The sequence below is a fragment of the Anas acuta genome, chromosome 6 (assembly GCF_963932015.1).
Source record: "Anas acuta chromosome 6, bAnaAcu1.1, whole genome shotgun sequence".
NCBI lineage: Eukaryota > Metazoa > Chordata > Aves > Anseriformes > Anatidae > Anas > Anas acuta.
The window spans coordinates 6,573,995-6,600,302 of NC_088984.1; the positions used below are offsets into that span (position 1 = coordinate 6,573,995).

Consider the following 26,308-nt stretch of genomic DNA (forward strand, 5'->3'; position numbering starts at 1 on the left):
ACAACGTGTGTGTTACATTAGCCGAAAAAAAAACATAAGTGTAACAGAACCGAGTGCATCTAATGTCCTGCTGTTTCCTCATCACTGAGCATTTCTTGTTTCCTAAATTCTTCCTATCCACCCACAGGCTGGAAAGCAAAAGGGGAAGAGGGCTGAGCTGTGGAGGAAGAGTCACTGAAATGCACAGACAGCACCCTGGTATTTCAAGAATCCTTGTCACTACAATTATCCGTGAGAGGTTTTATCCTGAACTTGCAGAAGTGGAGGAACAGCAGGCTTCAGGCCATGCTGGCAGTCGGGAGCAGAACTCTGAATCTCCAGAGCCAGCTTTGCCCAGCAGTGATCAAAGACATTGCACAAGGCTGCAAGGTTTGGAAGAAGGATAAAGAGAGGGAAAAGAGCTGTTCTGCAATGAGGAACTCACTGCGAGCCTTGTAGGGAGCTGCCACTGCTGCATCTATCACAGTCAAGGAAAGCTGTAATGAATGAGAAATTAAACCCAGTCATGGACCATTTGGTCAGCTCTTTCTGCTGACCTGGCCTGGCCTCTCCACAGACAGACTGGCCTTTTGGCTAGCACTAGTGCAGCTCCCTGAAAGCAGCAGAGCTGGAGAGATGTCACTTAGAGAAGAGACCTGACGGTGTCGACAGCCAGGGAGTCACAGCTCTCAGCGGAGCCCTCATTTGTCACTTGCTTCAACCTGGGTAGAGAAAGAGGAGGAGGAGGGGAGGAGAGGGACCAGCAGATCTCAGCTAGCACTGAGGGCACAATGCAAGCAACTTTTACACTGGAGAGCGGTAGGGGCAGAGGGCTGGCTGCATGCACATATCAGCTTTTCTAGGGAAACGTATGAAGTGTGTACAAAGGCTCTCAAGGCCCAAAACATCATCTCTCCTGGTTGACCATGGGTGGGCTGCTTGGCAGCACCAAGCTGCACACAACACAACTGGAGCCAGCTGTGGGTGGGCACTGCTCTGAGGTGCTGGGCAAGAGAAGCCACATACAGACACACTAAGTTACTTCATCTGCAGTGCTTTCCACTTGCTTTTGTGTTTGTGGGAAAAACAGTCATGTCTGGCCCACAACAGCTGCCAGCTGTGCAGGGCGGGCTGTAAGGCAAAGGGCTGGCCTCAGCCACAACTCTGAAATATTCCTGGGAATGGGACGGCCTCTTGCTCTTTGGCTGGAAAAATCAAAGCTCACAGCTTAGGCCTGTGTGCTTACTGGTGATACCACTGGAGATGCAAGGGGGCTCTTACCTCCCTATAGAAGGTGGATAGGGGAAACAGAGGCCAGATCCTTAAAAAAAGTAAAGAAGGAAGCAGCAGAAAAACTCAAACCTGAATCTGTCTGCCCAGTTCCCCTTCAGTTCATAGCTGGCATGGTTTATTCTCTGCCATGTGGGAGGATTTAGCGTCTATTGACAGATGAGCTAATCAGTTCCCCTCAGCTCTTGAAGCTTTATCAAAGCCAGCTAATCATGTTACTGATGTCCGCCCAGGCCAGAGCTCTCCAGTGCTGTCTTCTGCCAACGAGGCGACACACACACACACAGGGATTGTTTTTTTCTAGTCCCAATCCCACCGATAAGAGGATGTCACCAGTGGCCAGCATGTGGGTGCTACCTGCCCCTCTTTCACCCTCCTTGGCCACCCCTTGTTGCTGCAGAGCTGTGCTCGCTGCACCAGCACCTCATGGAGGAGCAGGCCAAGCTCAGCTCTCGTCAGTGCAATGATGGCAACAGTGGGAAGCACCAATCTGGGTTTCAGGTTTCTCTCCCTGACGCTTCATTTGTTTTACTTCTGTACTCCAATTTTGGTCTGTCCTGCTCTTTCTGAGGGTTGACCTGGGGGCTGTGCTCCTTTCTTCAGGAGTGGCTCTACCTATACAAACGCAAATCCACCAAGGCAGGAGTACTGTCTTGTCCCACTTTTTTTTTTTTTTAATTATTATTTTTATATTTTTTTTATTTTTTGGTGGGGGAAGCTCCTTCTGTATGTATACCAACAACGGAAGAAACCAGACGTAAGGAGCTCTCTGGAGCCCTCTTATCTTCCTGTCAGGGTCACTTGAATTGCCGTGATCTGGTGGCCTGTGCTTGGGTGGGTATTACTCAGTAGCATGTTTGGAGGTGGTTGGTGTTCGCTTGATTATTTCGGTAACCACTGCTCTTTCAGTGGCCTGGCTGGTGGGTTCCTCTGCCCTCAGGTATCACCAGCGATGTCCTCCCCAACCCTGCATGCCTGCACCGGGCCTACAGCTCAAAGACCCTGCTAGGCCCAGGATGCTTGGGGGGGCAGAGGTCTTGCTCTCAACCCATCCAAAGAAGGGGCAGCTGCCCATGCCGGGCCGAGAGACCAGACTGAGGAGCTGGGACTTCATGTGGAGAGAGCGAGGTGCTGGCTGCCAGGTGCAGGCCGGACCCTGCCGTACCCACACACAGGGCAGTCCCTAAATTAGCTGTTCCAGAAAGGAAGGAGTTTCTTTCCCACTGTTAATCAATACTGCCCAGCCTCCCCCCCCACTCCCTTGCCCAATGAAGATAAATTTGTTTCCCTCTGGGGTTGCTGCAGGTCCCTCTGCCAGCCCAGCCAAGGAGATACCCCAGGGCTGCACATATAAGCAGAGAGCACTGCAAAAAGAGGTATTAAAAAAAAAAAAAAAAAGAAAAAAAAAAAGGAGTGGGGAAAGCAGGGGAGGTTCAATCTGGGAGCAGAGCTGTAGCAGCCGGCTCTCCACACCATCTCCCACTCCTCTCTGCCAGTGAGCGGGTGGGCTGGTGCCCTCAGCTGTGCCGTGAGATGCATTCACCCACCTATACAGACAATGTCCATGAAGCCGTACATTCCATAGCAGATCTGGAAGAGCAGGTCCTGGCGCTGCCACTTGGCTGAAGGACTGAAGGTCGACCAGATGAGCCACGAGATACTGGCGATGAGGAAGAGGGAACCCAGGATGGCCGCTGCTATCTGAACCTTCTCAATGACCGTCAGAGAGATGGCTTGCCACTGCAAGGGACAGCAACAGGGAGAGGAGAGGGTGCAAGGGGGAGGGAGGAGGGAAAAAAAAAAAGAGAAGAAAGTAGTTACATGATAGACACTGCTGTTTTTCTTAGTGGTGGTGGTTCTGGAGACCCCAAAGATCACCTGTGACTTATATGTGTATCCTACACATAGATGCTTTCACCTGGTCCACCTCTAGGGTGGAGCGTGGCAGTTGTTTGACAGTGCACGGCCCCATGTTTCTTGACACTGCTGCTGAAAAGCAAATAGGGAGGAATCCTGCATCTCACCAGGAAGCCACAAAGACCAGTAGGAGTCAGGAAGGTCTGTGGGCAAGACCCTGAAAATGCCATCTCCAGAACAGTGGATCTGTGATGGCCATCACAAGCCAGGACATCCAGTTGCTATCCCAAATGGAAGCCAGACACCAGCTTTGGCTAGGGTATCCTGGTACCATGGGAAGTGCCTCAGATAACCATACTTTTCCATGCTTGTAGGCCTCCCAGGTAAGCCATGAGCTGGCTCCGAGCTACTTTGAAATGTGACGGGATGGCAACACTAGGTAGGCTCTTGTGGAGGCAACACACACCCCACAAAACATGTTACAAACAACACAGGTTGCTGCCGCCAAGGCTCCCTGCCTTTAGGTGATGACACATTCAGGCTGTTTTCCAAGGTAAACTGCAATGCTTCTTCCTCAGAAGAAGAAAAAAAAAAGAAAAAAAAAAAAAAGTAACTTCCCCAAATCCATTCACTATGTCAAACAGCTTTGTATAAGCTACAGTATAAATATCCTAAGCCCAGACTTTTCTGTGTCATCTAGAATAAAACCTCCTTACTCAGATTTACACTTCTGAGAGAACTGCCCAGTAAAAACCAAGAGCTGAAATTGCTTTCTCTGACAAGACTCGGGGACATCGTCCACAATGCCTCCTGCAAATCAGAAATCAAATGCGTAAACTGGCCGTGGAGAGATAGTGTCTCCTGGCATTAAAGTATATAGGCCACCTTTAGCAGTAAGATACATGCCCTTGAAATCTCAGTAGGACTGGTAGTAGGATAAATAAAAGTAGACTTCAACGTCATGCAGGTGGAGAGGATTCAGAGGAACTGAAAATGTTTAGCCTGGATTCGGGTCAAATTCAGTGTTCTTGTGAGGTGACAGCTCTGGAGAGTCCTGAGCACCCTGCCCATTTGTCAAACACATCCTGGGACACCAGGGTCACCTGTCAAGCCCCATCCCCTCATTTTGCAGGGCAAGAAAGCAGTTCAGTTGCTATGTCGCTCTTTAATGCCCAGGCCAGCCAGGAGTCACCCATATTTTTGGGCAGTAGGGAGGACTTTGAACCCTGCTGGAAGGACAAGAAGGTGAGTTGTGCTGGGAAAGGCATGCATGGCATTGCCACCAGACCCTTGAACTGAATGCAGTCCCTGCAAAGGGCTGCTTTTGAAGAGGAACAAATCCGCAACGGTGCCATCAGCTCAGAGCTCCAGGACGAGAGGCATGAGGAGGCACTGGGTTGGGTAGGTGCGTGGGGTTGCACCCTCACTCTTGCAGCTCTCCCCAAACCTCCTGTCCCCTTCCACTCAGCAGATGCTGAGGGGATGAGAGTGCAGGGAGCCTTTCCTAGTGCTGCCTGCCGTGGTTTTGCTGCAGGTCCCTCATGCTGACCTGCGTGCGCCTGTGCCAGCCGAATCATTCTGCATCATTTCTCTCTCGAGAGGAGGTAATGGACTGGCTCCTCACCATCTGTCTGGCACACTGCAAGGCCTGTGGCAGCAACAGGTCCTTCCAAGGTAGCAATTAAAGAGAGAAGAAGAAGGAGGAGATATTTTCTACAGCTAGCAGCTGCGTACAGCTGGCACCGCTGTTTTGCAGAGACAGAGAGGCATCGATACGGTATTAAATATATTCTACTTTCAAACGGGATGTGAGTCAGAGCACAGAAAAGCTACACCTGAACACCAGCTTCAAACCTCCCTTTGGATGGGAACAGAGATGCTGGAACACAGGCAGGGCTGCTGCCCGGTGCTGGTTATGAAAGAGGCTCTCCCCCAGCAGCTGGCACTGAGCGGCAGCGACACGCACAGCAGCAGTCCTGACTCTGTTCAGGAGGTGGCACTCTGCTCAGGAGGTGGTTACCCTCTGGCAAAGAGGTAAATGGGTCAGAGCTGAATGCTGGGAAAAAATAACCAAAAAAAAAAAAAAAAATAGAGGGAAAGAAAGAAAGAAAAAAGAAAGAAAGAAAAAAAAAGAAAGAAAAAAAAAGAAAGAAAAAAAAAGAAAGATAAAAAAAAAAAAAAAAGAAAAGAAAGAAAAAGAAAGAAAAAAAGAAAAAAGAAAACAACCCCAAGCCCCAAAATAATAAATGTTGTCTTTCCTCTCTGGAAATTCTGGGAACTGCAATTGAGTGTCACACATCTAGCCCAAGCTACCACTAACTGGGGTCGTTATTTTTTGTCTTTTATTTCCATGTTGTTACACGTTCCATGGTAAGAGGTTTGTACAGAGAGAAAGAACAGAGCAAGCCAGAGTCCAAGAGCGGCTCAGAGGTGGAACATGATGAATTTTAGCTGTAGGAGCTAAGCCTGATGCATGCCTGCACCAGCAGCCTTAGGAGCCCATCTCTATCACAGCACGGGGCCTTTCAGGTTGCACAGCAGCCTGTAGAAGTCACCCGTTCTCCTAACCCCACTCCACAATTAGTACAGCCAGCAGACAGCGATTTAGTGGGACGCTGCTAGAGCTGCCAAGAAAGGGCTCAGTAACGCTGCAGAGTCCCTTTAGCAGCATGCCTGAAACCCTCAAGGCTGTTTGTGCAGATGCCTGGCTGCAGACGCAATCCCCTCCCTCCAAAATCTCTGGCTCAAAAGTTCAAGCCCTCGCGATGTCACGGTGTCCAGCAATCCCACCCTGCAGGGGAGAGACCTAAAACGAGCGCTGCCTTTCTCAGCTGATAACGAGTTGAGCCCAGTTGGCTGCTGGGCTCTGCTGAAGCACACCTTTACCTGCTGGCAGCTCACCCACGTTGTCAACCAAGACCGTGATTTTAGGCAGGTGGAAAGCCCTACAGGTGGTCAGGTTGCAAACCTCTGGGTCCCACATGGCTCTGAAAAGGCCTCTTAGGATCCCAGGCCTGTGACAACCTTAGCTAGAGGCCAGGATAGGACTGGTGCCTGGCTGTCATGTCACACTTGATCTCTTGCATTGTTTCATACTTGACGGCTTGTACTTGGGACAAGCCCGCTCCTCTGTTTGCTTCAGTGCTTCTGCTCGGAGCCTTGTGACCAAAAATCCTCGCTGCTGCTAATGTAACACCAATTAATAATGTCATTAATGTAGTACTTAGGGCCTCATCCATATTTCCCTTTCTCTGGCACCAGCAGCCTCCGAAGACTCCAAGCACCAGCGTGAGCAGATCCAAGGCACATATTTGCCTGCAGAAGACATCTACGTCTTACTGCAGCAGCTTGCTTAGAAGCCTTGCTTGCTAGAAAAGCCTTCCTACACTCCTCTGAGAGCTCCTCCATGCCTGCCTCAGGCAGTTCGGTTTATTTTTATTGCTGTATCTGACACGTCCCCTTAGTACGTATCATTAACATCCTGAGCTCTGCTAGTCAGCGATTTCACTTCAGACCCAGGATCACAAGCGAGCAGAGGTTTTCCTAGAAGGATGGAGGGGCCCATTCCCATCACGGCTTAGGTCTGGCTCTCTCTTCAATGGTGTCCCGAGGCCCTGGCTAACCTCCTCAATTATCTTTAGGAGGATGGCTTTACTTTTTGTGATTTCACCAAGCAAATTTATCCTAAAAGCCGTGGTAGCTTCCTTGCTGTACATTTATAGGTGCTTTGGCTTATTCAGGCGCAAGAAAGAGAGCAGGGAGGAAGGAGGGCCCATTACCAAAGCACCAGGGCTGTGATGAAATTCCTTCTTCTCTGTGTGCCAGAGCATCTGGTAAGATTCAGGCTACAGCGCTGACATCCTAGAAAGCTCCTGTTATGAGCCACAGCCCACGGTGCCTCTTGCTTGCAGGCTGCAGCTGGAGGGAAGAGCTCAGCAGGCACCAGCCAGGGCTCATACTCATGACAAGTGACCCAGCAAGCTGGGACAATCAGGAGACCCCAGTGAACTCATCTCAAGCTTTTTTAGCTCAGGAGTTCAGGCTGAAGTTCAAACACTTTGGAAGCTCGGCCACATTTCTTGCAGATGTGGGGGTCCCGATGAAGAGGCCATATAAATGAACACTCATCAGCTCTTAGCAGAGCATCTCCAAAGTCAAAATAGAGCCAGAGGAGAACTGGGATGGGATCTCAGGTACTGGAAGACAGGGGGGATGGATAGATGGACAGACAGATGGACAGATGAAGGCTCTGGACCTTCTGAATGCCCACAGCCTGCGGGAGGTGTTTGCTCACTTGCTGGCTGACCACAGCTTGGCAAGACACTTGCCAGATTCTCCAACAACTTTAATCCTCCAGTCTCAGCAGGTTTGCAGTGTTGCTGCTTTAAGACTTTTGCTCTTAAATCCCAGCAATCCAGGGCTGGCGGGTTAATTTATAGAGATTTGTTCTGTCAAAATACCGGGCTGGAGGCCCCTCTCTGGTATGAGACAGCATAACAGCCCAGAGGCTGGAAGGAATCCGTGTTAATTATGTATGAACCGTGCTCCCCTCGCTGTAGCTTCTCTGCCCGTGCCGTGCACATCTGGCCCATGCCGTGCTCCTAGGCTCTCCAGAAAATGTGCAGCACACGTCAAAATGAGCAGAGAATGATGTACATCCATGCATATCCCGGGAAATACGGGGGTGTTGGGTGTGCTGCTCTGCAACGCTGGAGGGTGGCGAGAACCACCGAGGAGCACGGCGATGTGCAGGGTGATGTGTTACGGGGTCCCAAGCCCCTTTGTCCTCTTGGGAAATCTGGGTCTCGTCCATGAACCAGTTCCCACAGGATTTCACGTGCTGGTGCTGGTGTAGCACCTGCTTTGCAGCAGTGCCTTCGTGCTGACACCAGACAGGGTGACTGGGCACACAGCTGCAGCTCCACACAGGCTGTATTTATCCCAGAGCGAGTGGCTTTTCACTCCAGTTGCTTCTTCCTCCCCTCTGCATCGAGCATCCGGAGGTCAAAGGCAGTGCTGGCCACACGCACGCTCACAAATCTGCGGCCACAAGCACTGCTCAGCATCGCTCCCCCAGCCCGAGGTGCATGAAGCACGAGGGCACTCACGGACCAGATTTCCAGAAATAAACAAAAGCTGCTGTGTCCACATCTCCCACCCTGTGTTTCAATCTGGTCTGAGTTACCGGAGCCAAGAAACTAAAGCACCCTGGGTCTGGGGCTTGGGATGAAACTACTGATCTCTCCAGGCCACGGCACAGGGAAAATCGAATCAGAAGCTGCAGGGACTTGCAGAGAGCAGGGAGGCTTTTCCTTCCCCCCCAGCAAAATTGCCCCACGACGTCCCACTAATTTTGCTGCTTCATTTCAGTATGGAGCCCTGGAGGGCTGTGCCTCTTTCTTCACTGTGTTCAGTGACCTCAGGCCCGGAGAACGACACACCGAGAGGGCAGTTTGGAGGAGAGAGCAGGGATTTGTGAGTCCCCCACCCCATACAGCTGGGCACCATCACTGGCAAAGGCTGTTGGAGAAAGAGAAGACCAGAGAGCCAGTGCAGCCAGGTGCTGGACAGACAGACATCCCTACAGACACTGCCCTGGTGTCTAAAGCACAGCATGCTGCTGCAATGTCTCTCCAGCCCCGATGATGCTAATTAAATGGTAGTGCCTGAGTCTAATATGCTTCCTTACGTCTGAGGCACTAATGGTGCTCAGCAAAGGCGTGCAGCAATTAGTCCATCTTCAGGTGTTGCTCCAGCAATAAATCAATAGCCATTAAGGATAAATTATCCCATTTTTAACAGTCACACAGTTTTTTCCCCCGTTCTGTATCTTGGTTTTGAATTACCAGCCTGCAGTGGGGTTTAATAAGCTGCGGTGCTTTTGAACTCACAGGAGAAAGAAGGCGGGTCCTCGGCTGCCTTTCACAGACACGTACATCAAGATGGGCTTTACCTGCTGTGTGCACACCTGTGTGTATCCACTGAGAGCCCTCCCTTCACCCCCTCCGTCCCTTGCACCAACACTCTTTCAAATTCGTCTCCCCATCTGTGCTGGGAGATGGTGGCATACCTGTGGTCTCCAAAAGAATAAACGCATTTGAAGGGCTGTGAGCTGTTACAGCACTACCACAGCCACACTGGTGTTTTAAGCAGGAAGAAAATGGATGTGGGAGTTGTCAAAGGTCAGAGAGAGCAGACCCTTGAGGGGTGCCCCCAGTACCACCAGGCAGGACGTGGGGCTTCATTGGAGCAGCCCCCACAGCCCTTCCTACACGGCTCAGACGCGTGGCTCGCAGTGCCAGGAGGCAAAACCCAAAACCTAGTTGCTCCCAGAAACAAAAAGAGGAACAAGAATAAATAGACTTTGAAATGTCTCTAGTACCTTTACCTGCAGAGGGTTCTTTGTGCTTATGGCAATGACGTGATACTTGTAGTAACACAGCTCGCAGCTCCAGCAGCCCCTCTCACTAATCCATTTGATCAGACATGGCTGGTGCGTGCATTTCACCGATCCGTCGCATCGACACGGGCTCAGCAACTCCCCCTGCAAAAGAGAGACGGCGTCAGCGGGGCTCCCTCCTCCCACACGGCAAGGAGGCCGTGCACACAAGCTGGCCAAGGCGCTCCTTCAGCCACCCATCCGCTCTCGGTCCCGCTTCCCCTGGTTTGGCTTGGGTAATAGGGCTGCTTTCGTCAGTTTTTACCTCCAGTAATTCTCGGGTGATGCAAACACAGTTTGACAGAGATGTAGAGGTCTGAGATACTCACACTTTACAGTTTCTGTGAAAAGAAAAACCCGGGTAGGTGAGAGACTCCTAATATCACTGCTAGCGGAAAAGCTCCGCGAGCGCAGCTCTTCCTAGACACCAGAGCATCCACACCAGACCTCAACAACTGGATGCGGCTCGGCTGGAAACTGGGTGCCACTGCTCAGGCCTCTGGCTCTCTGCTGCCAGAGCAAGGCTGCTGGTTCACGAGCAGGGACCAAAGCCCTGCCCTCCTGCCTCGCTCCCTTGCTCCTGGTATAGCTCAAGCAGGGGTACCCAGCAAACCCCGATATTATTCTGACCCAGGTGCTGTCATCCTGTTCACCGCAGGACTGTTTTCCCCTCTTCACACCAAGCTCAGAGCTCATTTCACAGTCATTTGCTGTCGCTTATTTAGGGAAGAACCTAAATAAGAGTTTTACCCCCCACCTCTCCGCGTTTAGAAGCCACAGCAGAGCCCCCAGTTGGGCGTTTAGCCGGGCCCCGAGGTTTCAAAGCTTTTAAAGGCAGGATGAGAATGTCAATAGGATGGGGAAGGCTGGCATCACACGTCTGGTGTCAGAGAGAGGATTCCTCTTCTTACACACCTTGATCAGCCCCGTAGTCCTCCCCAGTGTGACCACCTGAGGCTGCTGGATGCAGCAATGATGCCCACCCCCCAGCTGCCTGAGGTTAGGAGACCAAATCCTGCTCCTGCCAAACCCGGTGGGAAGCTGCCTTCGCTTTCAGGGTCTGAGGGCCCGAGGAAGCGAGAGTCACGCTGGGCAAGAGTGATGCTTTTTTTTATGAAACCTAATGCAAACGCATTAATCATTTCATTTGCTTCAGCGAGGTGACCTAAAAATGTCATCTTCCGTGAAATTTCAGCACAACTGTAAATAACTGTTTACATTACAAAACCGGGCTCGGCTCTACCTGCCACTGATTTCCATCACACACCAGAGGGGACTAAAAGAGGGGGAGGCAAGGAAGGCTTTAGGATCCGTGAACTTTTATTCAGGACACCACACACCAGGGTCTCCTGTGGGGCTCCACGGAGCGAGTGAATGACCCGGGTGTTGTCTAACGAGCTGTGGGGGTGCACAGGGGAGACTTGCTGTGTCTTATTGGTCTTTGTAGTAAAAGAGACAAAGAAATCTGACTTCTTCGGAGCCAAGAGATGCCCATAAACATCCCACACCGCCGTGGGGACCTTGTCCCCCTCCCCTAACTGCGATGCTGCACCCCAGACAGCCCAGCCACCTCCTGCAAGGGCTCAGGGCTGACCGTGGAGATGAACCCCCCAATTTCTTCATTTTTGCCAATCCAGCAAAAACCTGATTTATCGCATTTTCTCCAGCCGTGTGAAGTATGATATCCTTGTGTGTGGCACACGGCGATCTTTGCATACTGCGAAGCCCAATTCTGCCCACAGCAGGCGTTCGTAAAGCACTGCCGCATGCACACGCGGGCACAGGCGCTCGTGTACCAGCAGAAAAATAAACACCGGGGGCATATTAAAGGAATAAATCCTTTGTACAGCAGAGGGGAAGGAGCCTTGTCGCCGGCTGCACAGCCAGCTTAGGAACGGCCCATTGGCTGTGACAGGCACGGAGGAATCACTGCGCAGGGACCTCTGTGAAGAAGGCACAAAAGCAAGCCCAGAGCAAGGCACAGCTCGCAGCCCCGAGAGCTGGGAATTAAACCCCACGTCTGTTCCTGCAGGTTTACAGCAGACTGCTCTGCACAGCGCTCCCTCCACTGCTTCAGACAATGGCATTCCCACCAATCCCATTTGGAGACTGTTCTCCAAGGACCCTTTGAAGGGAGAAAATCGTTCCCAACATTTTTTTTTTTAATTTTTTTTTGGCAGTTTTCCTTTTGTAGAGTTCCGTCCCTTCGCTCGGATCAGCCGAAGCAGCATGTTGGCTTTGTCAGCAGCCGGAGGAGAAATGCTCCCTGGCTCATCCATCCTCAGTTTGCTCAGTACCATCTTGTCCCCCCAGAACAACCAAGCAGGCTTTGAATTCACCTGCCCTGCTGTTTGTTATCCAGGATGGGAGCTTGTCTTCAGGAGCAGCAAGGCGAGGAGAGGATGGCCTGGCTTCACCCCAGGGAGGAGGTGAAGCTGGAGATGAACCGGGGCTGTCCCCCTCTCCCTCCAAAACCCCGCTCTGAGCCCGTTGCGGCACAGCAGAGTGGTTAAGGATTGCCTGGGCCCTGCTGTTCTCCGCCTGTTGGGAGGAATTCAGAGAAAGGATGGGAAAAACATTGCTGCCAGCGCGCGCTTCTGACGCTCGATATATCCAGGGAGAAAATACTGACGTCAGGATCAGCGTCAGCCCTCCTGCATGCTGATGGCAGTGTGGTGCCCTGGCCATTTTATTTGTCATTTACCAGTGCTGGGAACCCATCCGCAGGCTGCTGCCGAAGCTGTGGCTGCTCGCCATGGGCTGGGGTCCGTGGTGGCATTGGGCAAGGACTTGAGGGCTCTTCCAGCCCCAGCCGTGCTGACCTACATCAGAGTCACCCACGTGCCAGCTCGGCTGGGAAAAGCCCTGTTCACACCCTCCTCTTTCCCCAGCTGCTAGAGCCAGCGGTTGAAAACCAGTGCGAGCTGTACTGCTAACTGGGACAGCTGGTGGTGGTCCTAACACCCGCAGCGTTTCCTCGGCTGAGCCTTTTCCCTGCTCAGCTCCGAAAAGTGGCATCAGGTGTTAGCATCGCCTGCAGGATGAGTGCCCCAGGGAGGAGCAGGGCAGGGGGAAGCAGGGCTGGCACCTCGTGGACCCGACTGCTAGGGTTCCTCGGAGTTTGGCTCATTTGGAAAAGGAAACCAAGAATATTTAATTTCAGGTCTTCAGCTGAGTCTCCTAAATACACTTAACTTCACATTGAATTTAAATGCAATGGGAAGTTTTATTATGGCAAATAAATGCCAAATGATTTCTATATTAGGAACATAATTACAGAGGAATTAAGTCTGATGGCAAAGAGAAACCCATTGTTACAGAGCTGGTAAACTCCAATAAATATGTGCTAATAATCGTTCTGTCTTCACACTCACTTACAGGAGCTGCCCCTCCATCCTTTTAAACCTAAACACGCGCATTGCTACCAGCATCTCAAATGCTTCCCGTGTGTCCCCTCCCGTGTGCGAGCGCTGTGCCAGCCAGCCACAGACAACAGGGGACACTTAATAACTACCTCCGAAAACCTGAAGCCACATGTTTCCATTGTGCTTTCTCTCTCAGCTATTAAAGGATATAAATATGTGTGTGCTGAATTAAATTCTCTGGTATTGTCAGAGATTGATGCTGAGTGTGGGCTCAGTGAGTGGACCCAATGTGTCCCAGACGTGGACCCAAGTGTCTCCCACATTGCGGGGACATCACCAAGCACGGCCACATGGGTGGCATCTCTCCAGGACTCCTAAATGGCTCCCAGCCTCACGGCCAGGTCTGTAAGCCATGGGAGCCTTGCTCTGAAGGATAACCATCGCCCTCCAGCTTGGGGCTGGATGGGGGTGAAAGGTTTTGGGAGGCCAGAAGGGCACACAGAGCCTCAGAGGAAAGGTTTTCAGCCCGTGGCTGCCCACCCGAAGGTTTTGGTGTGGGATTTTGGCCTGGGAGTACTGATGCTGCCTGGAGCAGCACCCACACAGGGCTCTGTAAAAAAAAAATAAAAAAATAAAAGGAAACAAAGAAAGAAAAAGAGCTCAGTCGAGCTGTTTCAATATTTAGCTGACAGTAACTTGCCGATGCATTTGCCTGCAGGCAGGCACAGTGCACCAGCTCTGGGCGCATCCCTGCCTCCGCTGGGAAAGGCCAGAGGGAGGTGGGACCAGGTGTCTCATGGCTTAACATCAATTTCCTTTAAGGAGAAGCACTTTAAAGCAGCAGAAAACACACATTTTTTCCAAGCAGCAGAGAATCACAGGGCGTTTTTTATTCAATGGGCTCTGGAGGATTTTGACACCCTGGTTTTGGGCTGGTGAAGGGCAGAGAGCGATGCAAACCCCACCCAGCTGTGAAAGGAGGGCAGTGGGGATGCAGGGGGCTGGCTCTGCTTAGGGACAGCTCCTGCTGAAGGAGGGAGAGGGGAAGACAGTCCCTAAGGGTCCCTTTGGGCCACGCTCATTGCTGGGAATGGGGTCGAAGGTGGATTTCTGGGCAAGCCGCTGTCACCCCCAGGGCAGCCCTGCGCCTTACCGCCGACTGCATGCATCAGCACCAAAATCCCACCCGCGAGCAGCCCCACCACCCCGCTTCCCTGGCTCCAAGAGGCAGGCTCCAGGCTGTACAGGGTTATAAGATCTGTTCCACAAGAGCAAACTCAAACACTGCCTGAAATATGGAATAACAAAAGGCTTTTCAGGAATTACGTCTGCTTATCCATTGCCCAAAGAGCAGAGAGCTTATAGATCACATTGGGAATTATTCGCTTTTCCTTCTAAAGAAGGATTTCCACAAGATAAATAACTTTGCTTAGGTGTTCTGAAGCCCACTTCATCCTAATGTCATTGAACTTGTTTTTGATTAGCTGATTTAAGTAATTCTTACTAAATGTTGCTCAGTTGCAAGGCATCAAAAGGCAAGCATCTCAAATATCACCTGCTGTGCCTCATCAGGTGTGATAATAGCACCGATTAAGTGAAGTGCCTTCGGTGCACAGAAATCACGGCGCTGCGCATGTGAAATCAAGCTACCTGAATACCCCTGAGCTCCTGGGTGTTGGAGCACGTTCAGCTGCCGACTGGCGCTGAATACAGAGCGGGAGCTGTCTCAGCACCGAGAAGAAGTGTCCGAGTCTATAGCTCCTGGGCTTTCACCCAGGTTTTAAACTTCTGGAGATTTTTTTTTTTGTGGACCCCATCCATTTTGTGGGACAGAATGATCTAGTCTCTTCTGAAAGAGAAATTCACTGTTGTTTCACTCTGCTTCTTCTTAATTAAAAAATAAAGTCTTTTAGACAACACTTAGATTTATTCTGCATGAGATACAAGGAGTGTACCTCCCAAGGATGCTGGGGTAAATCTGATGTGACTCCATGAAGCCAAATAGCTCTTCAGCACAAATCAAGTGCCCTTAAGTTATGGTTTGTACCAATTACAGAGATTTTCCATTAATTTTTTTTATACAAATGGCTTTTTATTTTTTTTTTTATTTTTTTTCCTTCTAGTGAAAAAGCCTCAGGAAAATAGAATTCTACTAAGTATACCACTTCTTTTTCTTGGAAAAAAGATACCAATTATTCCTTATTATCTCTAATCCATTGAGACCTTCACCTTTCTACTTCTTCAATCCTCATCAGATCCATCAATGAGTATTTTAAAAGTTCAAAGTATAAAGTTAATGCTTTCAGCATGCAAGTACCATATAATGCAATTCTTCTCAGAGATGTGCTCATAATTCAGCAAATTGAACTTTGCAGCTACTTCCCTGGGAAGCTGTTCATAACGATACTCAGCTAATGGCCATCTCAGACAACGTTATGCCATCAGCCACTAAGGAGCAGCCGTGGAGTATCCACAGAAATAGATGCTGCTTGGATTCTTCGGATGATAGATCCTGCTTTCAAAGATAAAGAAATAAACAGCAATGGATTATTTTTTTATATATATATATATATATATATTTTTTTTTTCCCTAAGAAAGCTGAAAAACCTTTTACCGTAACAGCTGAGAGAATCCCAATTCTGCAATATTTGCCCTTGCTTGACATTGTAACATCAAGTGGCCCCCAGCCCGGACAACGGGCAGGGGACCAGTGGGTCTGCATGCATGTTAAATAAGAGGAACCCAGTAATGGTGTGAAGACAAAAGCACAGAGGATCTTCCCAGTGCTCCCAGCATATCCCAGCTGGGAGCTGGTCTGCGGTGCACCCAGGGGTGCCGGGGCCCAACATGCTCTGGTGTAGGGAGCTGCAATACCTAATAACGAGAGCAGTTTGGTTACTTTTAGCTTTGGGAGCACTGTGGGACTCAACTGTTTCATTAAAACAAGGCCTGATCTGCTTTTCCTTTCTGCCTTCCAGAGCCAAGGAGAAGAATATGCAATTACAAAGTTCAGTCATGTAAAGCCCTTCAATTACTGGGTAACTCTGTTACAGCTTTTCCAAACGTTACGAGGTTCACGCGGCAGTACATGACATCTGAAGTAATTCATTTTTCATCTGCCGATTAGCAGAAATTAAAACGGTTCTCAGAACATCCCAATTTGTGCGAGATCAAGTTCCTTATTACTACAGAGTATCTTAGTGGGGAAGGCATTTCTTTTTAAAGTCCCAGGCAGCCCTGCAAGCAGAGATACTAAATAAAAATACACCAGGAAAGTAGTAGAAGGGAGGATCCTGGCTCCTGGGGACTGTAGGTGATGGAGCTGAAGAGCCCAGCCTTCACATCTTGCCAGAAGGTCACTTAAATGTTTGGAGAAAAGTCAAAACACTTGCTGGAAAGAATATGCACCAGAGGCAAAGCTCTTTTGGAAATGCTGTAGCTCCTGCACGAGGCTGAGCTGCCTTTCCTGGCAGTGGGCTAGAAACCAGCCAGCAGCACCGAGTGTTTCCCCAGCAGAGTTGGTCACACCTCCTGGTGGGGTCAGGGGAAGGAGCTGTAGGACAGCCTGGGAGATGTCTGTGGTGCCGGCAGCAAAAATTGACCATGGGAAAGGAGAGCGGGAGGCTCAACCCCCAAATCCCCTCGCCTCATATGACAACTTTCCAGCTGAGAGAAGCTCAAGAGGACCGAATGAAGGTGCCAGATGTGCTGTGCTGGGAGAAGCTGCGCTACATTAATTCTGGTTTTCTGGTACTGCCCTGGCCAAAGACCTCCCGTATCCAAAGCTGTGTGAATCTACGTGTTTTAGACTTTGCCTGCATATGCCTCCTGGTGGAAAGCCTTGTGTTTTCCTCCTCCACCTGGAGAATGCAGGCAGCCTTCCCTTTTGCAGACAATATAAAACGGAGAGGAGAAAAGGCAGAAACTAATGTCAGAACAGCCGTAACTGCAGTGAAGTGGGTTGCAAAGGCCATTTTCTATTTCTTTCTTTTGGTCCTCCTTTTGCAGAAGAACAATATCAGGCATACTGAATGACACACAGAGACGTGTGCGTACATAAACAATGCCAGGACTCCGAGGTTTTGGCACTGTCAGCATACAGATAATAAGCATTACATAGGGCTGATTTATTATCTGACTCCGCAATAACCTTTTGAAGATATACTGATTGGCAATTTGCATATTAACAGATACATCAACATTGAGGCAGTGTCAGATGTTATGCATGGCTATGTTCCGCTCCAGAGGTGGCTGAATTTCAAACAGTGGCCAAAAGGAAAAACTCATTTGTATCCTTCAGCGTGAAAGATGCCCTATTGAAATATGAATTATTAGCCTCTCTGTTGTTGGTCTTTATTGTACGCTATCAGATCACTTCTCCTGCTCCCTCCCCATAGCTTTTGCTCTATCAGATATGGAACCTTTCTCTGACATGTGAAGTTTTTCCTACCACACCTGGATTAGATTATTTAATTCAGTCTCTGGGCTGCGAAGGGCCTTCCCACATATTCCTTGGCTAGGAATTAGGCTGCTTTCCTCTCAAACAACACATCTGCTCCATAAAAACTTGTAGTTACCTTAGCACGTTGTGTTTCTGCACAGGGCATGTCCAAGTGCCTCATCCTGGTTGGGTTTTTCTTTTGTCTTGGCAATGTCCTTCCCAGCCTTCCATCCTTCCCTGAGCTAAAAACATCATTTTTTTTCCTTTCTTCCCACATTTAACACTCTTACCCAAAAGTTTCATCCCAGCTACCATGTGTCGACGATGGGTGACAGTGACATAGCCCCGACCATTGTGCAGGACCTTGCACTTGGCCTTGTTGCACTTCATGAGGTTGACACGGGCCCAGCTGATAGCCTTGAGGGTTGGGCCCTGAGATCTGTGAGCGCACCACTCCTGCACTTTGTTATTCTAGAAGGATTTTCAGAGGTTTTTGCAAGTTCCTGTTTCTTTTTCCCCAGCCCTTGCAGAACTGGGATTGGTAAAGAGATGAGCAGAGAAATGATCGCTATTTACAGATGTGTATTACCCAGAGAAGTCCCACTAATTGTGAAGATTTGTGTTCGGGGCAAGGTAGTGTGTAATCAGCTACTCATCTGCTCTTTGGTGCCGAACACGGAGAAGTTGTGTCTGCAGAGCTGAGAGCACTCAGGCAAGACTAAAGAAACTCATTACCAGCCATCACCCTCCACGGTGATGCTGTGGGAAGGGGAAAGAGCTGCAGCAGCTGTGAGCTCTCCTCGTGGACATGGGCAGGCCCCAGCCCCTCCTGCAGCTCCGGTGGCATTGGGTTTGGGGCAATTTCCATGCCCTGAGCCTGGCTTTATCCAGGGATAATGATGCTTATCCACTGCACACAGCCGATCGGATGCTTCATTTATCAGCATTTGTCGGGGGCTTTGAAATCTCGAATAAGTGAGGCTGTTGAAATGCAGGTCATTAAATGTGGCCAGCCACCAGACTGTGTGGAAAATGAGCTCTGCTGGCATGTATTTGCTGCCACGGCAGTCAGAGCGTGTCCTGGCCTTGAGTGCCAGGGCAGCCCATGTCTGCTCTGTCCATTTGGGCAGCCCTGTCCACCTGTTTATGTGGAAAGCCCGTCAGAGCACTGCCAATGTTGTACGGAAGGGAAATGATCTTTTGAGGGAAAAGAAGTTATCGTAGCCCTGCACATCTGTGTAGTCGGGGACTTTTCCTGTTCAATACATTCACACACAAATCCTTAGTCTGATTTTTGTCTCCTTGTTTGAAGTGGATGTGCAGTAGCAGATGATTTTTTAAAATTTTGTTTCCAAAATGTTACCTTCCCTCATGCCATGCAAGCTTTCGTGAAGTGCCACCCTACAGCTGCTGCAACAACACACATACCCAAAATGGGTCTCAGGACTTCCACCCAGGACTTCTCCTTAATTTAGTTATTAAAGACACTTGTGTCACGTCATCGGGCTCATTTCCCCAGCCTGGTCCCTCATTATTAGATGAACCTGAGCATCCCATGTATACCCTTTAAGAGCAGAAAGGGGGGGATGGTTAGGGTTTGGCTGAAATATTCTGTTCTTCCTCCTCTAAAGTCTTGCTGCTCAGCAACTGCTTGGGATGGGTCTACATTAGAGCAGATGGGTTATTCAAGGTAAGCTTTGGGGCTGTAATACTACTCTTCAAAGAAACCAAGCAACTAGTTCTCACACTTTCATAAAACTACTTCTTGACCTGTATTATCCAAGGGGCAAGTTCTGCCAGCAGCAGGCTGGAGAGGCTGTTTTTTTCTTTGGGATGTTTTCTTCAGAGCAATGACTCTTCTCCTAGACTCTTTCCCTGTTCTCCTGAGTGGCTTGTTAAATCCTATTTGGGTGGAAACAAAACTTGTTTCACTTGGGGGATGCTCAAAGCTGTCTGCTAGGCAAGTGCCACCTACCTAGAATGATTTTGGAGGATGCTCCTTAGCAATTGTTTCCCATCAATTCAATGGTAATTGGAATTAAATCACCCAGTTATATTAGTGAGCTAGGAGCTCTGCTGAATGATAATAACAGCAATAAGCTGTTTACCAATTTGAAGTTTACTTCATCCCTCACAAGTGTGCAAGTTTCGAGCTGGTTGCTTTCAGTGGTTACCTGAGGATTGCTTGCCCTGCCTCAAGCTTACAAAACTTGGAGGAGAGGAGAATGCCTGTGCTAGAAGTCCTCCAAAAGGCTGGAGAGGAACAGGTAGCCCAGTGTACATGTGGCCTGCTAAGAGCTGCAGGACCAGGGAGGGAGACTGCTTATTTAGCAAAGGTCAAAGAAAAGCAAGGTGAGAAAGTGAAGAAATGAGGCCACCTTAACCTGGGTGATGCTCTCCGGGGCAGGGTTGTCTCCTTGCTCTGACTCTGGCCCACTGTCATGTATGCCATATCCACAAAGATCCCAGATCTGAAGCACTCTTTTAGGAAGGGGTGATCTGTGCCTTGCACTGTCCTTGCTCGGCCCTCCCAGCTGCCAGACAGAGGCATTAATACTGCCCAGATGATGCAGGGGACTGTTTTTCACCATGTTGCAGGATCATACTTGTGTTTTTCCAGCCCATAAGCACTGTGGTCATTCAAAAATACCTTGATGTTCAACTATTTCACCACGGTCTTTCTCTGTGTTACAGGTGAGCTGATACGAGGCTTCCTCAAGGAGCTCAGTTACCTTTTCTCTGCTGTTTTCAGTTTTCTGGGGGCAGAAATGTCTGACACAAGGAAATGAACGTCTTCCTTCCTATGATGTGTTGCAGGACTTTACAGTAGCAAGTGTAGGAATATTATTTGTACAGTACCTTGTAAATCAGAGCCTTGTGAGACCAGTCTACTTCAGAAGTTATCTTGGAAAAATTCATGTTTATCAAACTAATATTTGTGCATTAGGGACTTAGGTTTTCTGAGAGGGTGCCACACCTCTGGCTTTAGTGGCAGAGCAAGGGTCTGAGCTATTCCTAAAGCACAAAATGGTGTTATATGGCAGAAACCCCTGGTTACAAGGAAGTTTAAAAAACAAGAGGAAAAACATGAAGTGGCACAGCAGCAAAAGCCCAGGCGAGCTGAAGATTTCCTTCAACAAAGCCCTGTGTTATGTCTCTGTGGCATTACATGGTCTGTTTCCTCCTGAGGTGTAGTGATGCTCATACCCAGGAGGTGGGGGACCAGTGCCAGGGGAACCTGCGCTTCTGAACAGCAGAACTCCTTTGTTTGGTTCAAATGTTGGATTGTCCAAATAATTCATTGCAGAAGGTAATTAAACAGTTCCTTTCATTTTCCACAATTATTTTATTCCTGGTAAATCTTTTTTTTTTTTTTTTTTCTGTGCTGTAATTCAGTGCGTGTGAGACAAATGTACCAATTACTAACTGCTTCTAAATTTACTCAGTGCAACAAAAGGGGGCTTAACCTGGCTGTGGCTGAATTTGGATGACAGGCACTCTGAGAGGTGGGTCAGGGCATGGGGCCAAACAAGGACCTGTCCATGTCCTCCATACCTCTCCAGCTGCTCCTGCATGTGGGGCAGGGCACTGAGCTTGCTGGCATAGATCAAGTGCCTTCTGGACCCCTTTTGTGCATCTTTCCCCTACCTTTTTTTCTTTTCCTCGTACAGAAAGGACATAATACCCAAGCTGATGATTGAATCCCCCATGGTTCGGATGAATTTGGCCTTTGGGTTTCCATGCTCTGTCCTAGCACATCAATGCATCTGGTGGCCTGCTCCATGGCTAGTTGATGGAGATGGGCCATGGCTTATTCTTCAGTGAGACATCTTTAATGTCACAGCAAGGAAAAACCCTGAGTCATGGGCATGCCCAATCCAGCTGTAGTTGGATGAACTGCCTGGTCAGCTTCGTGTTCTGGCAAAGAGTGGGGCAAAATCCAAAGAGCTGCCACTAAAACCAGTGCCTGTGGCCAACATCCCAGATGTCCTGAGTCTTCTGGGATGAACTGCAGAAAGAAAACCAGCTTTTCAGCACAGAATTTACATAATTTTTCATGCCTTTTTTCATGTCAATGCTGCCATGGCTTATGAGGATGTGAGGACACTCTAGGGATGGAAGTAGAAATTTAAGCTGTAACCCTCACAGTTTTAGACATTTTAAAAATATCAGTGCATCACAAGAGTAACTGACCTTTCCAGGTCCCAGATGCTGTTTGTGTGTGAAAGGAAATGTCAGAAAGGATGGGAGAAGTCTCGATCCTGATCTCCATCAAATTCAACAGCAAAACTCTTAGTGACTAGTGGAAATGGGACCTTGAAGGAAGTGTCTCCTGCTGAAATGCTCTGAGGATATTTTGAAAACCAAATTAATAAATAATTGAACCATCTGCATCAGAGTCTGTAAGTGGAGTGACACATGGAGGGTGTCTGTAAATGGAACAGCTTCAAATATGCAGGGTAAAATACACATTTGGAATGGATTTTTTTTCCTTAAAAGACATAATTATCAATTTGGGTCTATATTGCAAGCACAATGAGAGGCCCTGTCTGAGAGATGGGTTGTTTTCTCCTAAGAAATGAACACACAAGTGGTAAAATATTGCTCCTGCCCTACAGGGGTTACCATCGTATTAATAAAACAGACTGGGGTCAAGAACAATACCAAGGAAATGGTTTGCCTGAGGCCACACAGCAGATCAGCCTCCCATTTCCTAGAGTCCAGCTGGGCTCCTTGTCTTTTTGACAGAAGACCATGTTGCCTCTAAAGCTGCTAATATCTGTTGAATCTCCTCCCATCACCACCAGGCACCTTCTGCCCTGGACTGGAGAACTGCATTTTAATTAGCATCCCTCTTGGGGTTGCAGTAGTGGTTGGAGCTGATGTTTCACACCAGCAATCTTTGTAAGAACGGGGCCATACCAAAAGCTCACAGAGGTCACTTCTGAACTACTGAGTTTAATAACTTCCAATCCATTTTTCAGGTGTCTTATTTTTTTTTTCCACTCCTGCAACATCCTGAGGAAATGAGTTGCCTAGCTGATGCGCTGTGGGATCACTTTCCTGTTATTGTGTTCAGACCAGGTATCTGGACTTCCTTTGGTTTAGATTGGAAGAAGCAGTGAATAATTAATTGTTACGGGTTCTCTTCTTCCACTCTACCCTTAATTTTATATTTATATCCTATAGTTCCCCACTACTATTCCTTTGCCAAGTCAAGGTGATCTAGTTATTTAGCTGCCTTCTATCTAGAAACATAGCAAAGCAAGGTAGTGTATTTTTGGGAAAAAGTTTCATTTGCATAACCTATAGATAGCAACAACATCAGCCTTTGTTTAAAAACCTGAAATAGAGAGGAATATTGAGAAAGGCACTGACAGCAAGAGAAATGCCTCAATTGAGAGATACAGAGGGTGAGATTTATCACATCTAACATGCAATGTTCCTGTGCAGACATCTCTATCTGAGGCTGTCTCCCTGTGCCCCTGATTTAGGGGCCCGCCAAGACAGGTGAGAGAGGGCAGGGTTGGTTTGACTTATTTTTGGGGAGATGATTCCTGCCCTGCAGCCCTAATGGAGGCTGAGGCAGATGCAGGCACCTGCTTTTTGATGTGATGATACTCCAATAAGACTCAGGCTGTGAGCTGTAGCAGTAACCTTTAAGTAGCCATGGCCAATGAATTAGTCTTGATGCTCCCTCACTGTGCCATATCTGTTATTAATCCCTGAGTATTATTAATCACTGAGAATAGTGCCCTGGGCCAACTCTGCTTGGTTTCTGGACATTTCTGGAAGTATAGAGGATGCAGCATGGTCACCTTCCCTGTGCGCCTGGAAATTTCTCTTCTTGGCTCTCAGTGGCAGAAATTCAATCAAGAAATCTGAAATGTGATATTATTTTTTCCTGCACAATCAGGCTGAGTAGAATATAAATCTTTTATAAATGCAAAAATATTTTTGATCACTTGACATCTCATTTATACTAATTGTCTTTGAATATAATTAGCTTTCATAGGGATAAATTTCCTCATTTTTAGGTTGTAGCTGAAATTACATTATATGTATATAAAGTAGGAGATGGACTTTCTGTTGCAGTTGATTTAAATATATCTTTACTGTGTGAATAAAGCCCTTTATATTTCTGGGAGAACAAAAGAAAATCTGTACCTCACCAGTTCTTTTGGTGCTCTCACATAAGCAAACACAAACAGCAGCATTAGCATGGAGCAGATGCTAAATACATCAAATACATGCCAAAGGCTCAGAAAAAGGGTTCTTATGATAGCAATGTGAAGTATTTGTAGTGATAAAACTATAAAGGGTTGGAGCATCCCCTTAAAAAAAAAAAAGAAAGGGAAGGTTCAACCTGGATGTTAGAGGAGATCTTACTGCCAGGGACAGCCATGTAGAACCCACAGCATCTTTCTCCAGATCCTGCTCTGGCCAAGGCAAAGCTTGTAGTGGGGACTTTGACCAAGCAAAAGGTTACAGATGATGGGAATCAAACATGTGGGAGAGCATGGAGAATTGGAAAATAGTGGGTGCTGCTGTATGGCTTACATCATTTCGCTTCACTCTGTTTTATCTCATGTGGTTCTGTGGGTTCAAGCGAATTCACAAGAGGAGGGGAACCAAAGGGTTCATTTCCACCAGGATGTAACCAACATATCTCTAGTCTCAGCACTACCAGCTCTCACCACATCGGAGCACAAGTGGAGTCTCCTGTCATTATCTCTACCCAGATCCTTCATCTGCAGGGGTGGTGAAGCAACATTTGTGAAAGCAATGTCTATCTTTTGTGCTCTGTGGTCTTACAGCCTTAATCCTGAAGAGTAAGAAGTGGGTTTTCAAGGGCAGCTTTCACCCAAAACCCCTGACGCCATCCCCTACTACAATCCCAGACTGTGGGTTGGAGCCAGGTGGCCATCACAGCCCCTGTGGGAGATTTGGGATGGGGAACGTGGATGGCAGCTCTGGCTTGCCACTTTGGCAGATTTGCTACTGGTTTAATCCTTGTGCAATGCCTCCTCTCCGCATCCAGGCATTCAGTGAATGTAAAGCAGAAATAAAAGATTTGCCTCATTAAAATCTGGTCACAGAAACGAAGATAATAGCCCTGGCTTTGCGAGGTGGATACGCAAACCCCAGTAAGGAGGGGGAGATGATAGATGGAGTTAAATTTACCTCCTGTCCCTCAGACACCCCCTGCTCCTATGCGGCCGCCGTCAGCACGTAATGTCTCCGGCAGTAATGAATGACTGACAGCACCGCACGATTCCCTGCCGGAGAGCTGCCGCTCAGGGGCTCTCGGGAGGAAACGGGAGAGGAACCTGATTGAAAAAATAACCCCCGATGCCGGTCTCTGGTGATTCACCTCCCCACCCTCATCAGCAGATCCAGACGCCCCCGCTGAAGGCTCGCGGCCTGGAGTCGTGTGGCCGGGAGCACGTTTCTGCCTCCTCTTCCTCAGCGCAGACACCTCCACCCCTGTGGGCTGAGCCCTCTCCTAAATCCTGGCTGAAGGTTCAGCTCCTCTCCTGACAGTGAGCTGGAAAGGAAAAACCTTTATTTTTTTTCCCCGTTTTCAGGCCCCTGAGTTCACCGATGCTGTGAATGTTCTGGGTTTTCAGAAAGGAAGCGAAACCTGAGCGCTCAGGGGATAAATTCCTGGAAAAGTCAGGCAGCGCTTAATTTTCAGACCTGAAGAAAGGGAAGGAGCACAATGGAAGCCTAGATCTTAGAAAAACCTGTTCAAAGAGCCTCTAAAAAGGCTTTCAGCCCCAAGATTTAGCACCAGAAAAGGATGGCTTTTAAACACACTGAACTCTAGAGACCTGCCCTGGGTAGTGTTGTTAGGGGAAAAAAAAAAAAAGGCAGAAAGTTGGAGAAGATCCTAACAGAAGGAGTCCAAAAACTGCTGAGTTCAAGTCTGGAGCCCTTCCCCAAATTGCTGCCCACATTAAATCTGTCTGAGTTGTTCTGGTAAAAGGGGAGAGAGGAAGGCTTCCTCCTTTCGTGGCTGGGGACAAGGATGGGAGTGATGCCCAGGCTGATGGATTTGGGGGATACAAGGTGGTTGTCCACAAGGTGCTCCACAGACACCTTCTTGTCTTGCCACAATTGAGCGATGACTTTCCAACCACCCCCTTTACAGCCCTGTTTCAGCACTAAGACCTCAGCACCCGGTATCTAGGTATGGAGGGTTCAGGCCTCTCAGGAGAGCAGGTGACCCAAATTAGGCCTTTTTTCCCTGATCTCACACATTGCACTGATGGTTTCCAGCTGGCTCTGAGTGGTTCACCAAGATCCCACAGGTGGTTAGGGGATAGTTGGGTTCCTACCCTTGTTTCCTCTTTAAATGAGCACCTTAAATTAATGTTAACACAGGACAATCACCTCCAACATTGACCATTGCAGAGCCAGGATTGAACAAAATCATTTAAAATCAATTTCTCTGCATGCCATAAGCTGGGTCCAGTCTGTGATACCGGCACCAGGATGCAGAGCATGCAAATGAGATCATTAGCCCTCAAATGAAGCAGGGCATGTGCTCTGCTCCAGATGCTGCAGCTGAAACATTGCAGATCTCTGGTCAGCGTTTGGCTTTCCACGTTGGCAAGTGTCCATCAGTCACGATGCCAGACGGACAACTTGACAAGTCCTCTCCCAGCAGCATCCCCTGGCCACAAAACAGCTCACGAAAGTGCCTGGCCACCGGTGCCTTCGACTGCAGCATCTCTTCAGTCGACTGGTGAAAAGAGAGCGTGCACTTGGTAGAAAATATGGTCTACGGTGACTGTAAATACTGCGTGAATTATTAATTTGCTGTTTACTAACTTCAATATTTTTCTATTCAATTATTCTCTATAGATAGAGCAAGGGACAGCTCTGATTTTTAAATAATACACAGATTATTTTTTGTACATATTTACAGG

General features: G+C 48.6%; 1 protein-coding gene and 1 long non-coding RNA gene across 4 annotated transcripts in view; one reads left to right on the top strand and one right to left on the bottom strand.

The window, feature by feature from the left end:
- MARCHF4 (membrane associated ring-CH-type finger 4) overlaps positions 1 to 26,308 on the bottom strand; it is an 83,623-nt gene that overhangs the window by 16,351 nt on the left and 40,964 nt on the right. For 2 of the 3 annotated variants that reach the window (XM_068687166.1, XM_068687165.1), the window contains 2 exons: positions 9,509 to 9,670; positions 2,817 to 3,009 (listed from right to left, as the gene is read on the bottom strand). In XM_068687166.1, coding sequence (XP_068543267.1) covers positions 2,817 to 3,009; positions 9,509 to 9,670 — 355 coding nt within the window. The remainder of the gene's footprint in view (positions 1 to 2,816; positions 3,010 to 9,508; positions 9,671 to 26,308) is intronic. The other variant, XM_068687167.1, reaches the window with a different exon arrangement.
- LOC137858826 (uncharacterized) lies at positions 18,831 to 26,259 on the top strand. The gene is made up of 2 exons (XR_011098040.1): positions 18,831 to 19,062; positions 21,044 to 26,259. It is a non-coding gene; the product is annotated as an uncharacterized lncRNA (long non-coding RNA).